At 41.6% G+C, this 21,170-nt stretch overlaps 2 protein-coding genes across 2 annotated transcripts; both read right to left on the reverse strand.

Moving 5' to 3' along the window:
* Window positions 1-34: 34 nt before the first annotated feature.
* lamp1a (lysosomal associated membrane protein 1a) lies at window positions 35-6,762 on the reverse strand. The gene is made up of 9 exons (XM_034879570.1): window positions 6,408-6,762; window positions 3,979-4,085; window positions 3,664-3,883; window positions 2,480-2,641; window positions 2,190-2,395; window positions 1,946-2,071; window positions 1,781-1,847; window positions 1,529-1,696; window positions 35-590 (listed from the first exon to the last, which is right to left on the reverse strand). Exons 1-9 carry the CDS (start codon window positions 6,460-6,462, stop codon window positions 451-453), a joined length of 1,251 nt encoding a protein of 416 aa, XP_034735461.1. The 5' UTR covers window positions 6,463-6,762; the 3' UTR covers window positions 35-450.
* A 1,173-nt stretch (window positions 6,763-7,935) lies between these two features.
* On the reverse strand, window positions 7,936-17,864 carry cul4a (cullin 4A). Its single transcript, XM_034872927.1, has 20 exons — window positions 17,167-17,864; window positions 15,992-16,107; window positions 15,588-15,691; window positions 14,326-14,395; window positions 14,161-14,234; window positions 13,922-14,084; window positions 13,739-13,828; window positions 13,477-13,559; window positions 12,663-12,730; window positions 12,050-12,168; window positions 11,730-11,922; window positions 11,502-11,606; window positions 11,277-11,387; window positions 10,986-11,071; window positions 10,707-10,814; window positions 9,725-9,838; window positions 9,522-9,627; window positions 9,257-9,429; window positions 8,958-9,110; window positions 7,936-8,837 (listed from the first exon to the last, which is right to left on the reverse strand). Exons 1-20 carry the CDS (start codon window positions 17,306-17,308, stop codon window positions 8,742-8,744), a joined length of 2,274 nt encoding a protein of 757 aa, XP_034728818.1. The 5' UTR covers window positions 17,309-17,864; the 3' UTR covers window positions 7,936-8,741.
* Window positions 17,865-21,170: the final 3,306 nt, after the last annotated feature.

Genomic DNA, 21,170 nt, shown 5'->3' on the forward strand with positions numbered 1-21,170 from the left:
TCTTTAATTGCAAGGAATAGTAAATTATTTTTTTTATAAATAACATTGCTAAAAAACAACAAACGGCAGATCAAGCAAATTCAACCAATTCTTAGAACTTAATGGAACAACAGTAAACAGCAGACGCTGTACTTGCTACATACAGCAGATTTAAACTGCCGCCGTCCTTGCTTTGTGAGGGCTCGGTCCGTCACACATGATGCAAATTATCTAAAACTATCAGGTCTTTGGCTTCTCATCATCATCATCATCATCATCTCACAGAAAAAAGTGAAAGGAAAATAAAAATATCCACAGGTCACATAGGATAAAAACATGCACTCGCCACAGAGTAACTACTCAATTATTTTCCTTCACTAATGCTCGTGTCCACTCTATTACTTGCTCGCTCACACACTCGGGTTTATCTCTCCACTGTTCAGTCAGGTTTAAGTAAAATGAAGGGTCCATTCAGATGGTCTGGTATCCAGCGTGGCTCCTCTTCCTGCCTATTAGATATGCAATAAGGACGATCAGCACTAGGCCGGCAAGGGCTGCTCCAACAATGATGGGGATGAGCATCTGGTCTTGGTCCATCTGACACTCCTCCGCTAGGGACAGAAAGAAAAGAAGAGAGAGTAACGTACAGAAATGTTGCAGACTTTTGAATCTACAGGAATGTAATTTATGTGCATCTGCAGGAGCTTCCTTTAGATTGTAACCCAACACCTCTTTACAACCACGGTGTATTCTGGCTGACCACTTTAGCAGGTGACGTTGAAATGCCGCTTGAATAGAGGGATTACTGAGGGATGATTCTGAACTCTCGACCTTGTTGATGCTAGCGTAGGCGTATTTTACGGGGGGGGGGGGTTACAACCCCTGCAATAATACAAACTGGCCAGCGCAACCCCCCAAAACACTATTATAATTTCCTTTACATAGAGAAAGAGAGAATACAAATGTTTGCAGATACATTCACGTGTTTGACGTTCATACTTAAAATTTTGCTCAAAAGTGGAGATCTCAAACCCCCCCCCAACGTTGAACCCAAAGTCCTGCCCTTGGATGCAAGACTGCTTTGTTCAACACTGGCGATTTAAATAGTTCTGGGTTTGCGCTTATTGGAGGCTGATACCCAGTTGGGGAAACAACCATGCCAATAAAAACTTTGTATGGTAATAAACGCCCTGTGGGGATGAGCTGGATGCAGCTAAACAAGAAATTCCATTTGAATGAATAGCTTGTCATTTTGGGAAATGTGCTTCTTCACTTTCCTGCCCAGAGTTAGATGAGAAACTTGATACCACTCTTTTGTCAATCTCAAAATTCTAAGGCACAGCCAGCAGAGTTACCTTATGAAACGGTTTCTTATATTTTCACAGACATCAGAGTGATATTAATCTTCTCATCTTACTCTCTCCAAAAAAGCGTATTGCCTAAAATGCAAACTCTTTGCTACCTACTCCTACCAAACAACATAATCACTATCAACGTCAAGGTCAGACGAAGACAGAGAACATGGGAGCATAAAAGAAAGCATTTGTACCGGTAGCAAACTGGTTGGTAGTGACTTCAAAGGGTTGGACCTGCAGTCTGAATGTGTTGAGAGAGAAGGCCGGCACCACAGCCAGAGTTTGCTCTGCGTTACACATGTAGGATCGGCCCAGCGTACTCCGCAGGTAGTCCAGGCTGGTGTTACTGGCTGTGATGGCGGCTGTGGAGAGAGATGGACCAGTAACAGTTGAATTAAGCTAAACAGGATCAAAAGGAAAGACGTTGCTTATGACAAATGACATACCAATCGCATCTGACCAATTGGCAAGCAGAGCTATCCCACTCAGGTGATACTTGTTGCTCGTGGAGTTCTGTGGACAAGATGAGTGGGAATAATCAATTATCTCCTCTCACACACACACACACACAAAAACAAACTACATTCTCAAAAGACAAGGGCTGATGTTACCAGAGTGAAGGTGAAGTTGAGCGTGGTGGTCCGCTCCTGTGTCAAAACCAAGGAAGCGCTGCTGGCTTCACATGATCCTGATGAACTTGTCAGATTGGGAGTCAGGTTGACTAATTCTTGGATAGTCTGGCAAAGTAGACAGGTACATTTTGTTTGTTTCAAGTCTGTTACGCAGAATGGAATGAAAGCGTAGTTATCAACTATTTCGCTATGAGTTGTCCTTGCTTGTGAAGCTATCTTTTACCTTATTCTGAGATAGAGAAAAATAGGAGACGTTGAGCTGCAGTCCCATTTGGGCCAGGAGACATACAGTGTTGTTGCCTTTGGTTACAGAGTAGGTGCCCCGCTCAGGGGTTCCTGGAGGGCTTGGTGCTGGAGATGCGGTTGCTGTAGTACGGGCAGTGGTAGGTGGAGCTGTAGTGCTGCCCTGATCTGCCGTACATACGCTTTCTGCGACAAAAGAAATGATGAAGAAACATTTTATCAATCACAAACAAGCTGGTCAAAACAACTTTGAAACCCAGCCTGTCGTACCTCTTGGACTCAGGTCATTTCCTGGCATGTACGCCTCCAGCCTCATATCAGAGAAAGTGACAGTTGCTCCACCAACTCTAATGGTGGTGGGGCTCACGCAGCGGTAGGTGGTGTTGATCGTCGCCCAGATCCCAACCGACTCTGATACCACAGTGACCACATCTAGGACAAATGGAACCACACAACAAATTAGTTATAAATCTGTCATATGGCATTTGTGGAATATGAGCCCATGTGTTGTTTATTGTATATTTACAAGCAAGTTAGAAATAAAATCAGTTTTAGTTCTGATTAATTTCTTTATTTCTGAGAAACGATCTGATCGAAGTTATACGGTAAATTTAACAATACACACTAATGGCGTTTTTCCACCTCATGGTACCGCCTTGCCTCGACTTTTTTTTTTTTGGGGGGTTTTCCATTACAAAAAACAAGCGAGCTGATGCGATAACAAAAGGTGACGTTAAAACCGGCAGACTACTGATTGGTTGAAGAGAATAGTCACTAATCACTGCGTCATCATTGCCACGTCAGAGGATGGGGTGGGGGGGGGGGGTCCTGAACAAAGTTTTTTTTTCTTTGCTGCCTCCAGCTTCTTTTGAAACTAATTTTGCCATCTGGCTGAAGCAACAGCCACATGCCGAGAATCAAAAGCAACGTGTGTGTGTGTGTGTGTGTGTGCGTGTGTGCGTGTGTGCGCGTGTGCGCGTGTGCGCGTGTGCGCGTGTGCGCGTGTGCGCGTGTGTGCGTGCGCGTGCGTGCGTGCGTGCGTGCGTGCGTGCGTGCGTGCGTGCGTGCGTGCGTGCGTGCTAGTTCATGGCAGTTTCCTGCTATGACAACCAGCCACGGCTCGCCTCACACATCAGGGGGTACTATTCTGCAACGGAAAAAAGAGGACGGAGCACCGTGGTCGAGTCGAGCAGGTGCCATTAATGGAAAAATGCCATAAGACATTTTTGTTGTGCTCCTATTGTGCTTAAGGTCAAATTTTGGTTGCTAATGGCTACTCTGAATATCTGCATGAAGTTGTTTATTCCAAAATGTATCTACCGGTTTCATTTTAAATGTGCAAATTGTTCTCTTTTGCACTGTAATATTATATTAGTGATATATTCTATTATACATACAGCACCTTCTGTTTACACCTTACACGGTTGATATTTGATGTATGTTTGTGTTCTCACCAGAGCTGTTAGCCTCAGGGAAGATGGAAGTGTCACTGAGGTTGTACTGCAGCGTCAGGTTAGTAACACTGTACAGACTTCCATTGGTTGAAAAGCTCAACCCAAGTGCGTGGCCGGGTCCAAACACCGCCACCAGCCATGGGGATCTGTCGCCTGTGCTACATGAACTGCTGCCTGTATCGACCGTGGTGGAGTCAGGCAGAGGGACCTGCACTGTTCTCTGGGAAGAGACAAGCGATATGATTGGTGTTCACGAGGAGGTACAATCAATATTGAAGCTTTCAGAGACGGAAAAATTGTTGTCGCTGTACATACCGTGCTGCTGGAGGTGTTGTACGTGATGGAGAACGATGCAGAGAGCTCAGCCTTTATGCAGGTGGAGTTCCCATCCTTCACCTCAAGAGAAACAGCCTGAATGCAACCTGTAGATATGGAAAAACATTACAATAAAAGCAGCAAACATCTTAAAAACAAACTCACTTAAAATAAATAAATACGGGGGGGGGGGGGGTATTTTCACCTGTCTTTCTCCCATATTCTGGACAAATATATGGCAAGGTAATTACACTGGAGTGTTATTTTATGGACGTGATAGCTCATAGTACAAAACTAAAAACATCCCACAATGATTAACAATAAATATTGATATGTTGTGTAGCACAAATTATGAATGCACATCGGATGATGAGTTAAACTGATTGAATAAACTATACTATATACTATTAAATTATATTGATATTAGAATACACACTAGTTTATTGAAGAGGTATTCATTATCTGGATCTTCTGGTTAGATAAAGGCTACAGAATGAATCCAAATGATAGCAGTAATGATTACAACAACATAACCAGTGTTACATCATGCCATACCCTGGCTGCAAAATAAAGTTCAGTTCCCAGAAGCCACCAGCAGAGGTCTGCAGACCGCTGAAAGTGAGAGGCCAAGACCACACAGCCACTCTGACTCTTTTCCTTCACAGAATTGTAGGACTTAGAGCTACTTGTAACATGTGTAACTGAACCTCGGCTGAGCCAGCAGGAGTCATACTTGTTAGCTCAACCATCTTGTCCCCCTTGCACACTTGTATGGTATTAAAACTGCCGTGCACCGGAAACTGCCAACTCACTGTTGCATGTCTGTGTATGTATGTGTGTGTTTGTGAGTGTGATAGTGGCTCTAATTTTCTAACATATTTTTTGGACACGGTGGCTATTCAGCTACTCATGTACATATCAACCCTACTACTCATTTCCTTAAAAAAAGTTCTTACCCATTTTTATAACAACGTAATATGGGAGTTTCACTGCTTGCTTCACACTTCCCAGAATATCAACAAAGACGTTGAGATGTTTGTGGCTGTTGTATGACTGCTTTTGGTTAACTTTATAACAGCACAGATTCCTATTTACTGTAATGTACGTTATATAATTAGAGTGTGTAGCGATAAAGGACCACTGGTAGTTCACTAATTACTCAGTCGACTGACCATGCTCTTCCCTTTTTCTACATTTTCTTACTTCCCTCCATCTTGAGCTTTCCCCTTTAAAATAATGTATTAATCACAATGGAAGAAGCACTGTGTTTCTAGTCCTGTGTCAGTCTCTGTCAGTCACACACTCCTTCCCATGCTGCCTTGGTGAAACCTGACCCTGATGTCACCTCTCTGTTCACCCTGTAAACGCACAGCAGACGGTTTACACAACACTGCAACCTGATCATGGGGTAAAAGCGGCTGCGTGTGCAAAGTATGAAGCTGCAGATATTGTAACCGCGTTAGACATTCAGCGTGGACAGGATGACAAAGCAGAGGAAAGTATTCAGATTGTGTTGTGTGGAAAGAGTGATGCAGGCAGGCATGAACCCTTAAGTCACCAGGGTCTTAAGCAGACGTCCTCAACAGGTTGCACATGTCAGAACATCAACATGTTAATAACTACAGTAATCAAATGAGTATTAACAGGTAAAGAACCATACTGCAACTACTTGACATCTGCATTGGCCTGTTTTCCTGTATCAGCAGTACTGTGTGTGTGTGTGTGTTTTGTGTGTGTTTTTTGTTCAGGGCATTTAAACAGGTCATACACCAATATTGTAGGCCTCTGCTGGGCTCTGTGCAACACAAAGCCATCAGAGTGGTCACGTGAAGCTCTCAAATGACACAATAAAGAGGCCTATCAGCTGGTCAACAACATTAACAAACCCTGGGTATTACATCAGAACAGAATAAAGTCCAGGGACAGCTCCAGTAACTGGTCTGTTTTGGTTTTAACACAACTCTGAGGACAGATGACCCGTTGGATTTTCCATGACAGGTCCATGCGAAACTTGTGCCACGGGTCAAAATCCGCATTTTTGGTCAAATTCAGAAGCATGTGTCAGTTTCTACTGGCCTACACCAGGAAGTCTGTTATTATATTCATATATTAAGTCAAGCCATTAATGAATATAACCTGTCTCCACATCTTGTGTTAGTGGTTCATGACTACTCACCTGCTATACAGCCCACCTCACACTCAAGTACACACACATGACTATATAGCTACGTTTGAACACCCTATCTAGAACCACACACATACATACATACATACATACATACATACATATAGGAGGGGGCGCGGTCACAGTATAACCTCTTATCTAACTTCTTATTAATCTCTTATCAAAATAGTTTCCGTAAATCTTCTGTCGCTCTATACGATTAATCGACTACTTATTTCATCTTTACACCGCAAAAAAAACTCACCCAATACCGCAGACCAGGCGATGATGAGCGCGGCCAAAGCGTGAGAGAGTTTCATCCTTCTGTCTTTAGGAGAGATACTAGCCCGGGGAAGTGGTGTGTGTCGCCGCTGCAGGCGCAGGTGGGTCTACGCGGCGAACTGGCTACGACTTTACGGACCGTAATCTAAAACTGTGGCGTCACTGTCATTCTTCTTCCTGTTGTTGTTGTTGTTGTTAACGTTTCTCTGATGACTGAAGGAAAAATTAAATAGTTGTTTAGTAATCCTAAAAAAACGTCCTGCTGGTAGAAACTACCAGTGTGCGCGGTTAGACGTCTGTCACAGCCACAGAGACTGAATATCGAGCCATGTCTGGTCATGTGAACTGGAAGCACAGAGCGGCCACCCGGTCACGTGAGACTACCCCCACCCCCTTTCACGAGCTCTATTCAAGGCAGTGTAAAACGGTCTTCTGGTTCATCAAAAAAAACCACACACACACACATATAAACCAAAGGGTAACCAAGTTTACCAAGTTTTACACTGTATGCGAAATGTGTGCCGATAGCCAAATGTTAATACAGACTTAACATAACTGCCGGTTGGGTGTAAAAAGCCAACTTATGAGAAAAATGTGCACTTCCAGAAATATTTCAACTCTCCTTCGGGAAAGTCACAAGTGAAATATGTCAAGGCTAATTAATTATGATGTAATGAGGGTGAATAAATGAATGCACACTTTAACACAACATCCACAATGCTTTTTTTTTTTTTTTTTTAAATGCATGTAAAATATCAGCTTTATGGTATATCAAATGTACTGTACCATCTGGAGAACCTTCAGCTTTCTATAGGTGAAGGTAGAATGTGAGCCTGTGCTCTGCAGACTGCAAAGTGCATGGCGCATGTTTTGTGGGTAGTCAGCTGACACATTCATCAATTCACGAGGGTGTGCAAAACCCTCAAAGGAACGCAAAGGCTACTCTAATGCCTCTGCCAAAGACTTATCAGGGCCCTGCTACATTCCCCCTGCATAGTTTAACCACATTTTTAGTTTTTTTAATAAACAAAAGGCATGTCGTTTTCTTGAGGCTTAAATGAGACTAGGTTAGACATCTAGCTCTTGTTGACACATTTGTCTAAGATCTATTTCTTTAAATACTACAAACACTGTACACTCCCTGCTGTAATAGTGAAAGTATGAGACAAATATCCTTTCACTTCCATCTTCCAGTAAACTTGAGCTTTTAAAATCCTGAATTGATTATTAAGTGGAAATATACTGAGTGCCTCTCAATCCTAAATTAAATATGATTTCATCAAAGCCCAAAATCAAGTGTATGGAAAGAGAACAGACAACAGTCCACTTTCTTATTGTATCATTTGGGGCCAAGTGATAAAAATAGGAAACAGACAACATACTGTTGTGATGTATAACAGAATATATTTTGATTTAACAAAAGATTAATTTGATGAAATCAGATTAAACTGAAGGAGTTGCATACCTTGCAACAGCGTGTTCCAAAAAAAAAAAACACTACCACTAGCTGGTTGTCTATAAATCATTCATTGAATCATTAAATATCCATTTATTCAGGCTCACTTTTCTCACTCTTACATAGAATACAATCTGTTCTACAAAAACATCAGCACATGACATTGGACATTTGGGCATTTTGGTCAAAACATATAAGATACCCAAAGAAATACCTAAGTGGCTTGCCTGCATGTCATTCAGCTTCTGTGTTACAAGCGATGCACCCTTCCCTCTGACCCAAACCCATCTGGCCCACATCCTCAAGTCCCTTCTTGTCCTCAACAGCTGTTTCTCTGCCAAATAAAGCAACCAACCAATCAGGTTTACACTCAGCAGTTTATGCAGCCATTCCCAAGAAGAATGCCTTGAACAAAACAAAACAAATCTTAAAACTCAAGACAAACCAACTATGGTAGAAAATAAGTGATTTTAGAACGACGTGATGGAGATTAAAAAAAAAAAAAAGAAAAAAGACTCCAAATCCTGGGGAGGAAAAAAACAAAAACAGAGGAAAGTGCTAGTCATTTTCAGTTGAGTTTTGCATTAGCAGATTTGTGAGTCACATAAACCAAGCATCAACAACCCGGGCCTCTCCTCCAGCCCCATCCCACTACAGATAACGCAGAGTGGAAACAGCACAGCCAAGTCCCTCTTATCTCTCTGGACCTCTGTGTGATCTGGATGCTGCGACCAGCATCTGGGATGGAGGGAAAGATGGGCACCAGAGGAGAGTCGGGTGGCTGAAGGGCTGTAATGCTGTTTCTGGGGGCCAGCTGTATGCCTGCTGGGAGGATAGCATGGCAGTAACAGTGGTATCCCATCAGGCAACATAGTGGTACTGGTTTGGAGTCTCCTTGTCACGTTCCATGTAGTCTCTGTCTATGAGTGACTCAATCCGCTTCTTCAGATCGCCCGGCTGTAGAGAAGAAAGCAAATCACATGCTGATGAGCTCTCTTTGTGTGTGCGTATGTGTGTGTGTGTGTGTGTGAGAAGAAACGTGAAAATAATGAGAATAAGAAGCTTGAAATAAATCACCTTTACAGGGAACTTCAGCTGGTTGTAAAGCTCTGATACCAGTAGGTTGTGACTAAGAGTCTTCCTCATCTTCATGATGCGCACCACAGCTGCATCGATCTGATACTGCCTGTCTTGAAACACACGCTCTGTGGTGCTCACCTGCTCCTCTACCTGTAAGGAAAATGTGTTTACAAAACGGATAAGAACCATCCTTTCGCCGAGGAATACACTTCTAAATGGTAAGTACAGAACAGCAAAGTACACCCTGTTTGAGGAGTGGTGTGTTCAGAAAGAGAGAAAGGGGCCAGTGTTTTTACCGTTTCCTTCATCTGGATCTGGTTGATCTTGATTCGGAACAGTTTGTGTTTAAAATCATTGTTGAAATTGAAGCGGTCTCCATCTTCCACGTCTTTCCCTCGGGGGTTCTTGTTGAGGACGCGCGCTTTTCCGCAGGCCAGGGACTGCAGGGTACGCCGGAGCTCTCCCTCCTCTGTGCAGGACAAGAGAGAGAATGGTGGTGTGACAACAGGTACCTCTCTTACAATGGAGTAGTTGTCCTACATGTTTAAAGACGTGTAATACCTATGCCGGTGGCAGTGCGAATCTCCTCCACGCTGAATTCCTCTCCCTCATTGAACATCAACAACACCAGCGTCTGGAACAGCGAGACCTGCACCTCCTTCTTACCCTGCAAGATAAAGTGGTCATTGAAAGTGCATTTTAGATGTTTTCTCAAGCCAATTTATCTCTTCTTTATACCATATCTAGATGCGCCATGCCCTTACCTCTTTAAACTCGGCCTTAAGTACAGCGTGGCCCAGTGTGGGCTGCCACTGCAGCTTCCTCCCACTGTGCTTCCCCAGGTAGAACAGCTTGAACACCTCCTGGAGTTTTACCATCTACCAAAACATAAAGAGAGGAAATTTGTACCAACACAGTCTGATAAGTACCAGGTAATGGTCCTGCCATGTTTAGAGAACACCAGAAGGAAGATACAATGGCCCAATCCCAAAGTCCGGACATTGGTGCTCGTTATGAAGGAGTTTAGGGTTGTCCCAATGTCGAATTTCAAAGGGCATGAGGGTGTGAGTACACACTTCCCGAGCCCCTTCTGTGAGTCTGCATCAATGCAGACTTCACCAAAGGGCATTACCCACAGTTCAAAGCGTTGTGGCATTAACCACGGAGACCATAGGGAAATCCGGAAATTACAAAAAGGTAAACAACAGCACGACCACAGAACGGACCTGTTGTTCAGCTTGTAAAACACAATTTTGAAAGAATTTGGCATCAGCCAGCCATCTTCTGTGCCTCGGCCGTGTGGATAGCAACAAACTTCAAATGAAAATTCCTAAACCGGCAAGTGTCAGCAACATCATTGCTATTAAACGTTGCCATGGTAACATGTGATCTTGTGAAGTGCTGTCTCAATCCCATTTATATCTAGCTGAGCCCATGTGGCCTCACACACTCACCCACTTAGCACCTGAGATCAATTAAGTCAGTGAGTCTTTAGTCCTCAGGGCTCACTTAGGTGTTGGGCAATCAGTAAAACACAGTTTGCCTCAATAACTTCACCATGTTGCTGGTCGTACTATAAATTAGCAGACTGAATGATTGAATGGATGAATATTGATTAAACAAATCACCAAAACCCACAAAAATAAAAACTGCTTCCATGACTCCATGTGCTCCTCCAGTGTGTTTGTCACAAGTGCCAAAAAATAGTGTGCACAAAGAGCAGCACCCAAACATAGAACTGCTTACCTCTGGAGGCAGGTGCACCTCCATGGGTGTGTATGAGGGCCAGTGGCCCATGGTGAGGATGTTGACAGTAAGTTCTATATTGCTTGGCTCGCTCTGGTTCTGCATATACTGCAAAGAAATACCATCACTTTTACAATTATGCAAGCATACGGCAAGCATTAAATGACACAGCACAGTGAAATGCAGTCACATACACATACTGTAAACAAGGCACCAATTCTTTCAAAGCTACGTGTGTATGTTTTGAAGTGTGTCTACGTGCACAGAGACAGAAAGTACCTGTTTGAACTGGATCATGATGTCTTTGGACAGTTCCATGTCCTTGAACATCCCCTCTAGCTTACTGGTGAATGCTGCGCCGCATTCTGGAGGAAGTCAAAACCACAAAACATCACAACTTGTCCTCACACCTGTGACAGACGATGTGTAACTTTTTACTTGAGTGCTTCATCTCCTGTAATACTGGGTAGATGCTTTGGATAAAGTGCTACCATGTGTGAGAGCCACATGAGCCAGATGAGGATTTGAGCATTCAACTTGCTTATTAAAGACTCAAGACTTTGGACTCACCATGTTTGAGCTTGGAGAGCATGGACTTTTCAGCGTCAACAGAAGCGCTCTTGCCAACCAGCAGACGCTTGGCCAAGTCCTTCTTATAAAAAGCTTCGAACACATCTTTTCCTGGATGGAGACAACAGAAATATAAAAGGTCTCATCAGACCGTTACACGCTTCACAGTGGTTAGTAACACTACTTGACTGAGAAAGCAAACATTTAGGCAGCAGTGTAACTGACCATGTATGAACCGGAAGATTATCATTATCTTGTCGAGGATTCTCTCCAGCTCCTCCTCTGTAGCCTCCTTGTTCCCCGCTCTTAACTTAGAATCCACATATTTAGCTGAATTGGAAGCAATAACCAAGAGAGCCGTTATGACATGCTGGAACTGATAAAAACCACATTCTAATATGTGTCAGAGTCACAACTGCCATGGCATGTCTTTTGTTTGTTTGCCTGACCCACCAATAAGTTCAGCAGGTTTGTTGGGCCTCTTGTTGATAAAGGCCTCAAAGGCCTCCTTCATGGCGTTGATGAATCCCTCATTCCGTGTAAAGCAGCTCTGTGCAACGTTGTCCATCTTGTCCTTGAAGTCCAGCAAGTCTTGCACCATGTCCTTGTCTTTCTCTGGAGTACATACAATCTCTCCACCGAAGGACTACAACCAGAGAAAGTTTCCAACATGTTAATGTGCATTTCTCAGACATAAAAAAGGACACGTTCTTCTTGATGGTATTGCTTTGTGTCGTATGTCTACGTATATGTTGGTTGGGCTATGTGTTTACCTTTATGTAATCCCTCCAGAACTGCAGAAGTGTGGGAAGTCCTCCCTTCACCTTGCTGAAGAGCTGGTAGAGGAGGACCAGCTCAGTCAAACGATTTCCATCCAGCAGGATGCTCAAACCTGACACACAAATATTCATGAATATTGATTGATTGACACTAACACTGCAGGTGCATATGAACAAATACTGCATTATACAACTACATTTGAACAAGTAGTGTGTGTGTATGACAAATTTTCATTCACAAATAAAAAATGTGTAAATGTGTACAGCTGTACAATGAGTGTGGATGACATCATGGACTGTGCTCTAGTACATTTTAAATCCCAATCATTTCATGGCAGATCACAAAGCAGATACAGTAAAGCAGGTGATTAAGATTTAAAGCAGCAAACAAAAGAGTGCACAGTTTACTGAGAAGGACACCTTACCATGTAATGTAAACCAAATGAAGAACTACAGCCTCAAAATCCTAAGTGTGGAATCAATAGTCCTCTGGCACAGTTCAACAACAAATTGTACACAATCATCTTTACAATTGGAGTATATTTGCCAAACCCAAACAAGCATGCTAATGTAGAAGGACTTACTAGAGTATTTTACCCAGACGTACCTTTTTGTAGCATTGCAGTCATGTGTTCTCCTAAAAGTTGTTTCTCAACACAGCTAATAAGTGGTTTCCTGTAAAATATAATGTGAAATAATGTGATTAAAACTACTAGAAAAAAGTAAAAGTGTTTCAATCCAATCTGAAAGTATGGCTTTGCATGTTTTGCATTGTTGATTTTTTGTATTTCTTTTCCAAATAATGAACATGTATTGGATGTGTACCGGAACTGTAAGCAGTCAGTTGACACTATTGGCCTTTTTCCATTAATGGTACCAGCTCGCCTCGGCCGCGGTGCCCCGTTGCAGATTAGTACCGCCTCATGCGTGAGGTGTGGCTGGTCGTCATAGTAGGAACGCGACACACACACAGACCGTCGAAGGTGTGTTGCTTTTGATTCTCAGCATGGGGCTGTTGCCACAGCCAGAAGGCAAATTTAAATTCAAAAGAAGCTGGAGGCAGCAAAATAAAAATAAAACTAGTGGCCAAACTACTTCAACACGGCAGGTTTGTTTATAGACCCAAATACACAAGTTTACTTTACTTTAAGTGACACCTTAAAATTCAAAGAGGCACCTAAGGATATTGTGATGTATAAAAGCTGCACCCTGCCTTAATGTTTGGAAGGAAATTATAATTGATGGGTATTGATATTTACTTACTATTACTCTTTCTTTTATTAAAGGTATGAACCTCTTATTTTTTACTGAAGGTGTTAATCCAAGAATAATGTCTACTTTGTATATGTGGCATGAGTTTTGTGTGATTTGAGTGATATGATATGATAACATAGTTGAACTTTATCAACAAAACAAATTACTGAGTGCTCTGGTCGAGGTAGCTCATGATGCGATCGTTCTCCTCCTCCAACCGGCGAGCCACGTGGTGCAGGTACTCCGGCACCTGGACACACACAAAGGAGAGCATTTGCAGATGAGAAACACATTATTGATATTAAGTGTATGACAGGTTACTAATGAATGCATCATAGGTCCATTCATAGTATTTTTTTGAAGTCTATGAATGACCTATTCTCCCCAGAGAGCAAAATAGTTTAGTAGAAGATCAATAGTCTCACTCACATCTCTCTCCTGCATCAGCCGCTGTCCCTCCGCTGCATACAGGCGGTTGGTCTCACACAAGAATCTCTCTTCAAAGGAATCTTTGTAAACCTTATTAAAAGTTAGAACAGGAGGTGAACACAATGACATATACTCATTCTAGTTTCTACGGGTTGGTTCAGTAATAAACAGGGGATCAGGTACCTGGAGGTCTGACAGCATGCCCAGCAGGCTCCGGATGAGACTCCGGTCTACTGTCTCTCCATTTCGCTCGAGTTCGATCTGCTCCAAAATGCCATCTACTGTGCGCTTCTGAACTGCGCTGTCACTCACAATGTGGGTACGAAACAATTCCAACCCAGTGTCCCTGCAACATATACCGAACATCAGCCTCCTAAGTACACCTTAGCAAACAGAAACACATGCATGAACTAGAACTTTACCAGATGGAGGGGAGTAGGGAGTTCTGAAGCACATAGGTACGATCCAGGAAAAGAAAAATACTTCGGATCATTATCTATAAAGGAAAAAACAAAATCAGCCTTAAAGGGCCCTTTCCTATTAGTGGAACAGTATTGATTGGCATAGCTGTCAAACCTCCAACTTACAGTTTGCCTGCAGTGGTCCTGCCAGCAGCGATTCATTCGCTTCAGGAAGGAAAGGTTGTCCAAAGACTCTGTGAGCGCCATGTTAAGGAAAAATCTTCCATTCCCTCTTTACACTGAACCAACATTTTGAAAGATTCATTCATATTATCCTGTGGCTGGGCAGCAGGGATTAAGACCTTTGTCACACTATGGGTTCAAAAAAGATTTGGTGTTCAAGCTGGGTGACAAGAACTTTTATTTTTATTTGTAAATCTGTATTGTACTTCTTGGAGGGAAAAAACTAAAACTAGATCTTAAATCCATAAAGCGAGTCCAGCCTGCCTAAAAACAGCTGTGAAGCAACTGGAGGACTTTGAGTATGATTAAATGAATTCAAAGTTCTATAATTGGATTGCTCTTAATTTGAGACAATTTTGTTATTCGGTGACTTGTTGTTTTATCTTACAATATGTCAAGCATCTTTACATAGTCTGCCAGTGACAGACACTGCTTGGTAAAGCCCCATTTGTTTAGGATTTGGAAATACCAGTGCAGTGCCCGCAGTGCCAAAATGTGCCTGTTCCCAACGAGCCGGCTGCTTGTCCTGTGGTATTACAGCTTTCAACATTCAAACATCGTACCGCGAAAAACTTACACAAGGCCCCAAGAGCACTTAATTAATAATCTCTTGTGAGAGAAGACTGCAAAAACACCTGATGTGTGCCAGGAAAGCCCAGACCTTGTTAGTTAAGTTTAAAGGCTGCATTAGAGTAAATTGATGCCATTTTCTGAACTTACCAGACTGTTCTATTATTTGCCTTTACCCATTAGTCATTATATCCACATGATTGATGATTATTTAGCTAACATCTAATTGTGAAGACATTTTGTTAAAGCACCAGCTGTCACCCCTACAATATCGTCACAACATTGAGATGGAGGTATTTGGCCAAAAGTATTGTGATCTCTGATTTTCTCCATATCGCCCAGCCCTAGTTTAGAATCACTGTCAAAATAGCGAGTTTGTGATTAAAAAAATGAGCACTGCACTTAGCATTGATTGCAGCAATGTGTTCAGGCTGGCTAACTATCTTCTCCTACTATGAACCATTGGCTGTTGATCTGAAAAGGACTCCTACATGAACATACATCACTCAACGTTGTGTTTAACGTAGGCTGAGAACAAAACGGAAGAACCCTACAATTTGTTCCAACATCAGCAAATGTTTCCACAGGTTCGACACATAACTTGACGGATGTGGTCTTTCACCAGAAAAGGATATTCTCTAAACTGGTGGATCTGGGCCTGTACGTGATCCTCACAGACCTGCCGTAGCTGCTTGTACAGCGTGGGGGAGACTTTATACGAACAGAGGTTTTCTACCGCCTTCAAGAAAGAAAGAGAGGAGCACAAAAAAAACACTGCATATTATGATTCTTTAATTTTAGATTTGGCCACTGGTTTTCATTCATTTTAGTAGAGTTTATGAATCCACTTTTGTTATGTGGGAAGGCCGTTTTTATGTTTTAGATGTATTCAACGTGCACATTAATGTACACCAATATAACAATAACCAACAAAAAAATAGATAATGTTCTGATGCAATACATTAACTTATCTCCACATGATTTACCATTGGCAACTCCAAGTATGTATTGTATGGGAGACAATAAAGAATCGGCAAACCTGATAAAGCTCCTCCAGGTTGTACTTGATCGAGGTGCTGTTTTGGATGGCACCCACTGCATCTCGTAGCTTCAGCCACGTGTCCTCGGTATAGTTCTCTGCTAGTTTTGGCCTGTCTGTTGCAAAATAAAAACCCAGCAACACCGTTACTTGTTATACATGTTGGGAATCACCAAACAAGCTGACTGGTTGAGTTGAATAAGTTGAGTCATTTATTGTTCTAAAGAAGTTTGTACATATGAAAAAAAGTTTCCAGCTTTGTTGTTGTCAAACAAATGCTTTCAACTTCTTTTCTGAGTCTTTATAGCTAATGAAATTAATTGTATTAGTATTTGATGCATCAGCATATGTCATATTAGCTGCCTGCCTAAATGACAAGTTATTCTGCTAGTGCCTTATATTATAAACCGTCTTCATTAAGACCTGAAGTAGTGAGAGGCTTTAAACAGCATCACATCCAAATCAAATCAATGCAGCAAGCAAAACTACCTATATCACCGGGAGATGTTAAGCATTTGCGATTACAAAAACCCTAGACAAATCTGACATGAACTGATCAGAGCAGCAGGGCTGGGTATCGATCTTTGTAACTTTTTAGGCACCGAGCAAATTGCCTCCATAGTAGCCTATCACCAAGTGTCGAAAAATGCCTTGTCATTCATTACCAAATTTCAGTACCTGCGGAGTACATCTTATCAGCGTCAGTGAGCCAATGAACATGCGGCATCCTTGTACCAAGATCTAATAATACTTGTGATTGGCTGTCTAACGTTACACCTCGTAGAGGCATGCAGGAAAAACAGATAAGATACACATGTGTTGTATTTTGAGATGCTGGGCAGTGTGCGTCACATAGGTTTAAAGAAGCTGAACAATTTAAAATAAAAGAATTGTACGTAATATTGTAATATCCTTTTGTTAAAAAATAATTTATATAATTGGTTTCGAAAAAAAAAGCTTCGTTTAGGAACCGGTATCGAATTCACTTATACAAACTGCTTGGAATATACCCAGCCCAACAGAGCATTAAGGTCAACAAATTGTAACGTTACACAACCCAAAGACTGACAACATTATGGTAAAAAAGTTACAAAGTCCGCTGTTTAAGATAAATCAATGTGACTGGTGCTGTTAGCTAGCTAGACACCGAAGGTGGAAACGATGAGTGACAGTACCTTTGAAATTTTTGATCACTAATTTCTTTGAAGCGCCACTTTTGCTTGAGGCCACAGCGGAGGTCCTGGCCATCCCGTTGGTGTTGTGCTCCGGGATAGCGGAGAAGCTGGCTCTCTTGTCCTGCCGGGTGTCCTCTGCCATTATCAGATTAGCGTTTTGGCTTAACGCTGTATGCTTCTAGTGTTTTGCTGAGTTACTGTTTGATTGTTCAGTCGCCTGTTTATTTACTGTCGGCAACACAGGCTCTTTGTTGTCTTTGGCGGACAGCGCAGACAGTCGCAGTATATTTAAAACGCATTTACAAACAAACACTGACTAACGTTGGGTTAATCAATCAGAAAACTTAACTACCGTCAGTTAAGTAAACAGAGAGTTAGCTAACAGTATGTTATATGAAACTGCAGCACACTTAAGCTAACGTTACCAGCGTTCGTCTTCTCCTCAGCACTTTAGCTTTGTTTAGGCTAGTCCATGCCAGTATTGATTACTTACAGATTTTAACGAGTTCAATTATTGTATTTCGCAACAGAAAACAAACACCTAAAATTGACATAGTTAGCGTTGATATAACAGACCCATGTTATTGGTGGCTTTCTTTGCCCACATCATAGCTAGCTAGCACAACAAAATGGCTTTTCGCAGACAGTTCAGTTGGACAGGTGCATCTTGGGTGAAAAGCGGCCGAGTTGCGTTCAGAGACAGTTTGGACTTTCACCATCACCTGTTTCCCTTCTTCTTCTTCTTTTCCCCGTGAGAAATTGTGACAGTTTAGACTTTTCTAGGTGTATTACTGCCCTCATCAGGAAGTCACTTTAACGAACAACGAACGTTTTGCTTCAAATTTTCATAATAACCCTGCCTGTAACTGTCTATGGTAAAAAACAGTCTATGGTAAGGAAGGTAAAAACTGTCATTCCCCCCCTTTCTTTCTCTGCTTTTGTTTTGAATGGCAGCTTGCAACCGTATTGTTGCACTGCTGCCACCTTCTGGAGTTAGTTAACTCCAGAAGATGGCAGCACTTGGAATTTAAAAAAATTAAAAATACCACAGTGTAGAAATGCTCTGTTATTGTACAAGTGAAAGTGCTGCATTCACAATCGAACTTAAGTAAAAGTAAAGAAGTATTAGCATCAAAAAGTACCTAAAGTACCAACAAAAGTACTCATTTTACACAATGGCCCCTTTCAGAATAATATATATTATATCCCTGGATTATAATGATGTGTACATCAGAATGTATTGATATTAATTGAATCTACAAAGTAACTAGTAACTAACGTAAAATAAATGTAGTTGAGTCCAACGTACAATATTGGCTTCCAAATTTTAGTGACAAAAGAAAACTAGCAAATGTGCATAATGCGTCTGATTTCATGCGGTCTGCTGAGAAGGCGATTGGCTGTGGAAAGCCACAAGGGTCACAATTCGTCACAATTTCGAGGCGTTTTGAACGCCGTTTTTGGCGCCATGTGACACTAAACACCACCCCACGTCTCTTAAACGCCACATTATAGAACGCCGAAATGGTCACATATTATGCTATACTCTTTCCCGTTTTGAGCGGGCAGAACGCCGCTGTTTTACGTTGTCTAATGGAAAAACGTCGTATAAAGCACCATAGAATGCTCATGTAACGGCGCTTTTTACAGGGATCAGTAGTAGGCCTGACGTGTCAGATGACGCGTAGTGTTAAATGATTACGAGCTCCACCATGTCTTTTCCAAAGCCAATACATTTGGACTGTTATCACCCAGTCAGTAAAGAACACAGACAGACCGAATCCAACCAAGCACAAGTATAAGCAAAGCTCGATGGATTTGGGAGAGGTATTTCTCTTTTTCTACAGTCTGTTTTTCTATTAGTAGGCCACAGCCATCGGTAAACAGAAATTGTAGGCAGATACACTGTATTGTGTTTTCATTGAATAGATTATTAATTGTGAAAGGTTTGCTGCAGACACAATTAACTAACAACCACTGACATTGTACTACCTCGCTCTTGGTAAGACAAGTACTAACCTCCAAAAGTGAAAACCACAGACTTTCATCTCGCAAAATGAATGTGCTAGTTTTGATTGAGATTGCTGTATTGTAACTACATTAAATAACGTTGGTGTTTCCCCCTATCTTAATTAATAGTAATAGAACCAATCCAGTTGATTTGAAGAGCACAATCCAAACATAATGCAATATCTCCACTAGGGGGCACTCACACACTACCAATACATTAGAGGTTTTAAGGACTTGACTACAGTAGCTACACACTATTTCTTATCAATTCTAATTTCTAGAGACATTATTTTTTTCCCAGGCGTTGAAAGCTTAAAGTGTATTAAACTTTAGACTTGCATGTATTTATGGAACAAGTCCACCAACATGCTTAGGCCTTCTTTCTACATTATTAGGTGAAAGGAGATGTAGGTAAGAGTACAAGGGCCCAATGATGATAAAGTAAATAGTGAAATTCAAGGCTTTCAACTGGGAACAGCCTGTATTGATGTGTGCAACTGACTTGTTGCGCAAATGCACAGTTTGTGTGTAGAAGCTTTGATTGTGCAGGTCTTGGTCTGGATGCAGCAGCACAGACGATCAGACTGATGGAGGCAGAACAGCAAGTGTGTTCCTACCTGATGCACCTTGAAACCTGGTCTGGTAGAACTTCTCCACGAAGAGCATATCTGATGATCTTTCCTGACGATCATCCGATATGCTACAACCACACGCCACATAAACAGTGTTTCCCCCTCCGCCACTAGCCGTCTCAACAAACCCCGGAAACCAACCTGACTCTCTCCACACTACACCTCTGGCTCTTTCTTTTTACTACTGTTTAAAATATAACTTTTTATTTTACATAGGTTTTTTTTTAATCTTTAGTAATACATACTGTGTGTATCTCTTGATTCTTCTTATTTAACCATTTTCTTATTTACTTATATTTAGAGAATGTGCACGCACCAACCACACCATGACAAATTCCTTGTAGCCTATGTATAAAAAAACGTACTTGGCAATAAAGCCCTTTCTGATTCTGATTTGACTGAATGATTTATTCCTCTCAGATTTTTTTGTACTGTTGGATGTTTTATTCTTGTTGATGTAAAGCATCAAAGACATGCTGGTTGCTGTAAATGACTGTATAAATACATGTTGGTTGATTGATTGATTGATTGATTGATTGATTGATTGATTGATTGATTGATTGATTGATTGATTGATTGATTGATTGACTGATATTTGGAACTTCTCAAAACCTTCAAACAAAAGCCTACTGATGTTTGTTGGTTCTGTATTTTATTTCTCATTTAGGCTAAACCGACAAACCTTAGTCACAGTAAGCACTATATAGTAACAGCATTGTAAAATACAAAAAACAGACATTTTGACTTGTCAAAGCAGGAAAAGCAAAGGTGAAATCAGAAGGATTAATGAATGCTCTGTTCCATTAAGTGTCCCAGTGAGCTGTTTTTTAATTTAATGAGCCCGTCATAGCACAATACCAGGACACCCACTAAGTGGAGGGAAACCATTCATGATGCTGTTGAATAGCCTACACTTGTGCTTTTCCAGCTATGACTTGTCTTCTTGTCTTCAGTGAAAAAAATCTATTATGAGATGATGTGGAAATGCTCCTGTATGACCTCATCTCAGCACTCCCTTACATCTGAAGAAAGAAAAAAGGAAAGAACACAAGGCAATTACACAGGCCAAATTCACAGGAGGGTGTTGAAACGTATTTATTCACAAACAGTATCCCTTCTAGATACAACACCAGATGTATTCCCTTTTAAAGGGGTCAGAGCATAGGGTCAACCCCTAGAGCAGTTTTGTGTTTTGGTGCCTTGCTTAGGTGCCCAGGATGCAAACTGGCAAGTTTCCAGCTACCAGTCAACACTCATACTTGGTATGGTCCACGAACTAAGCCACTGCCACCCCATGTGTGAATAAACCAATGATAATTTGCACTAAACCTTGAGGAAGATGTTTATTTCAAAATCTAATGA

This window comes from Etheostoma cragini, chromosome 1, assembly GCF_013103735.1.
Source record: "Etheostoma cragini isolate CJK2018 chromosome 1, CSU_Ecrag_1.0, whole genome shotgun sequence".
NCBI lineage: Eukaryota > Metazoa > Chordata > Actinopteri > Perciformes > Percidae > Etheostoma > Etheostoma cragini.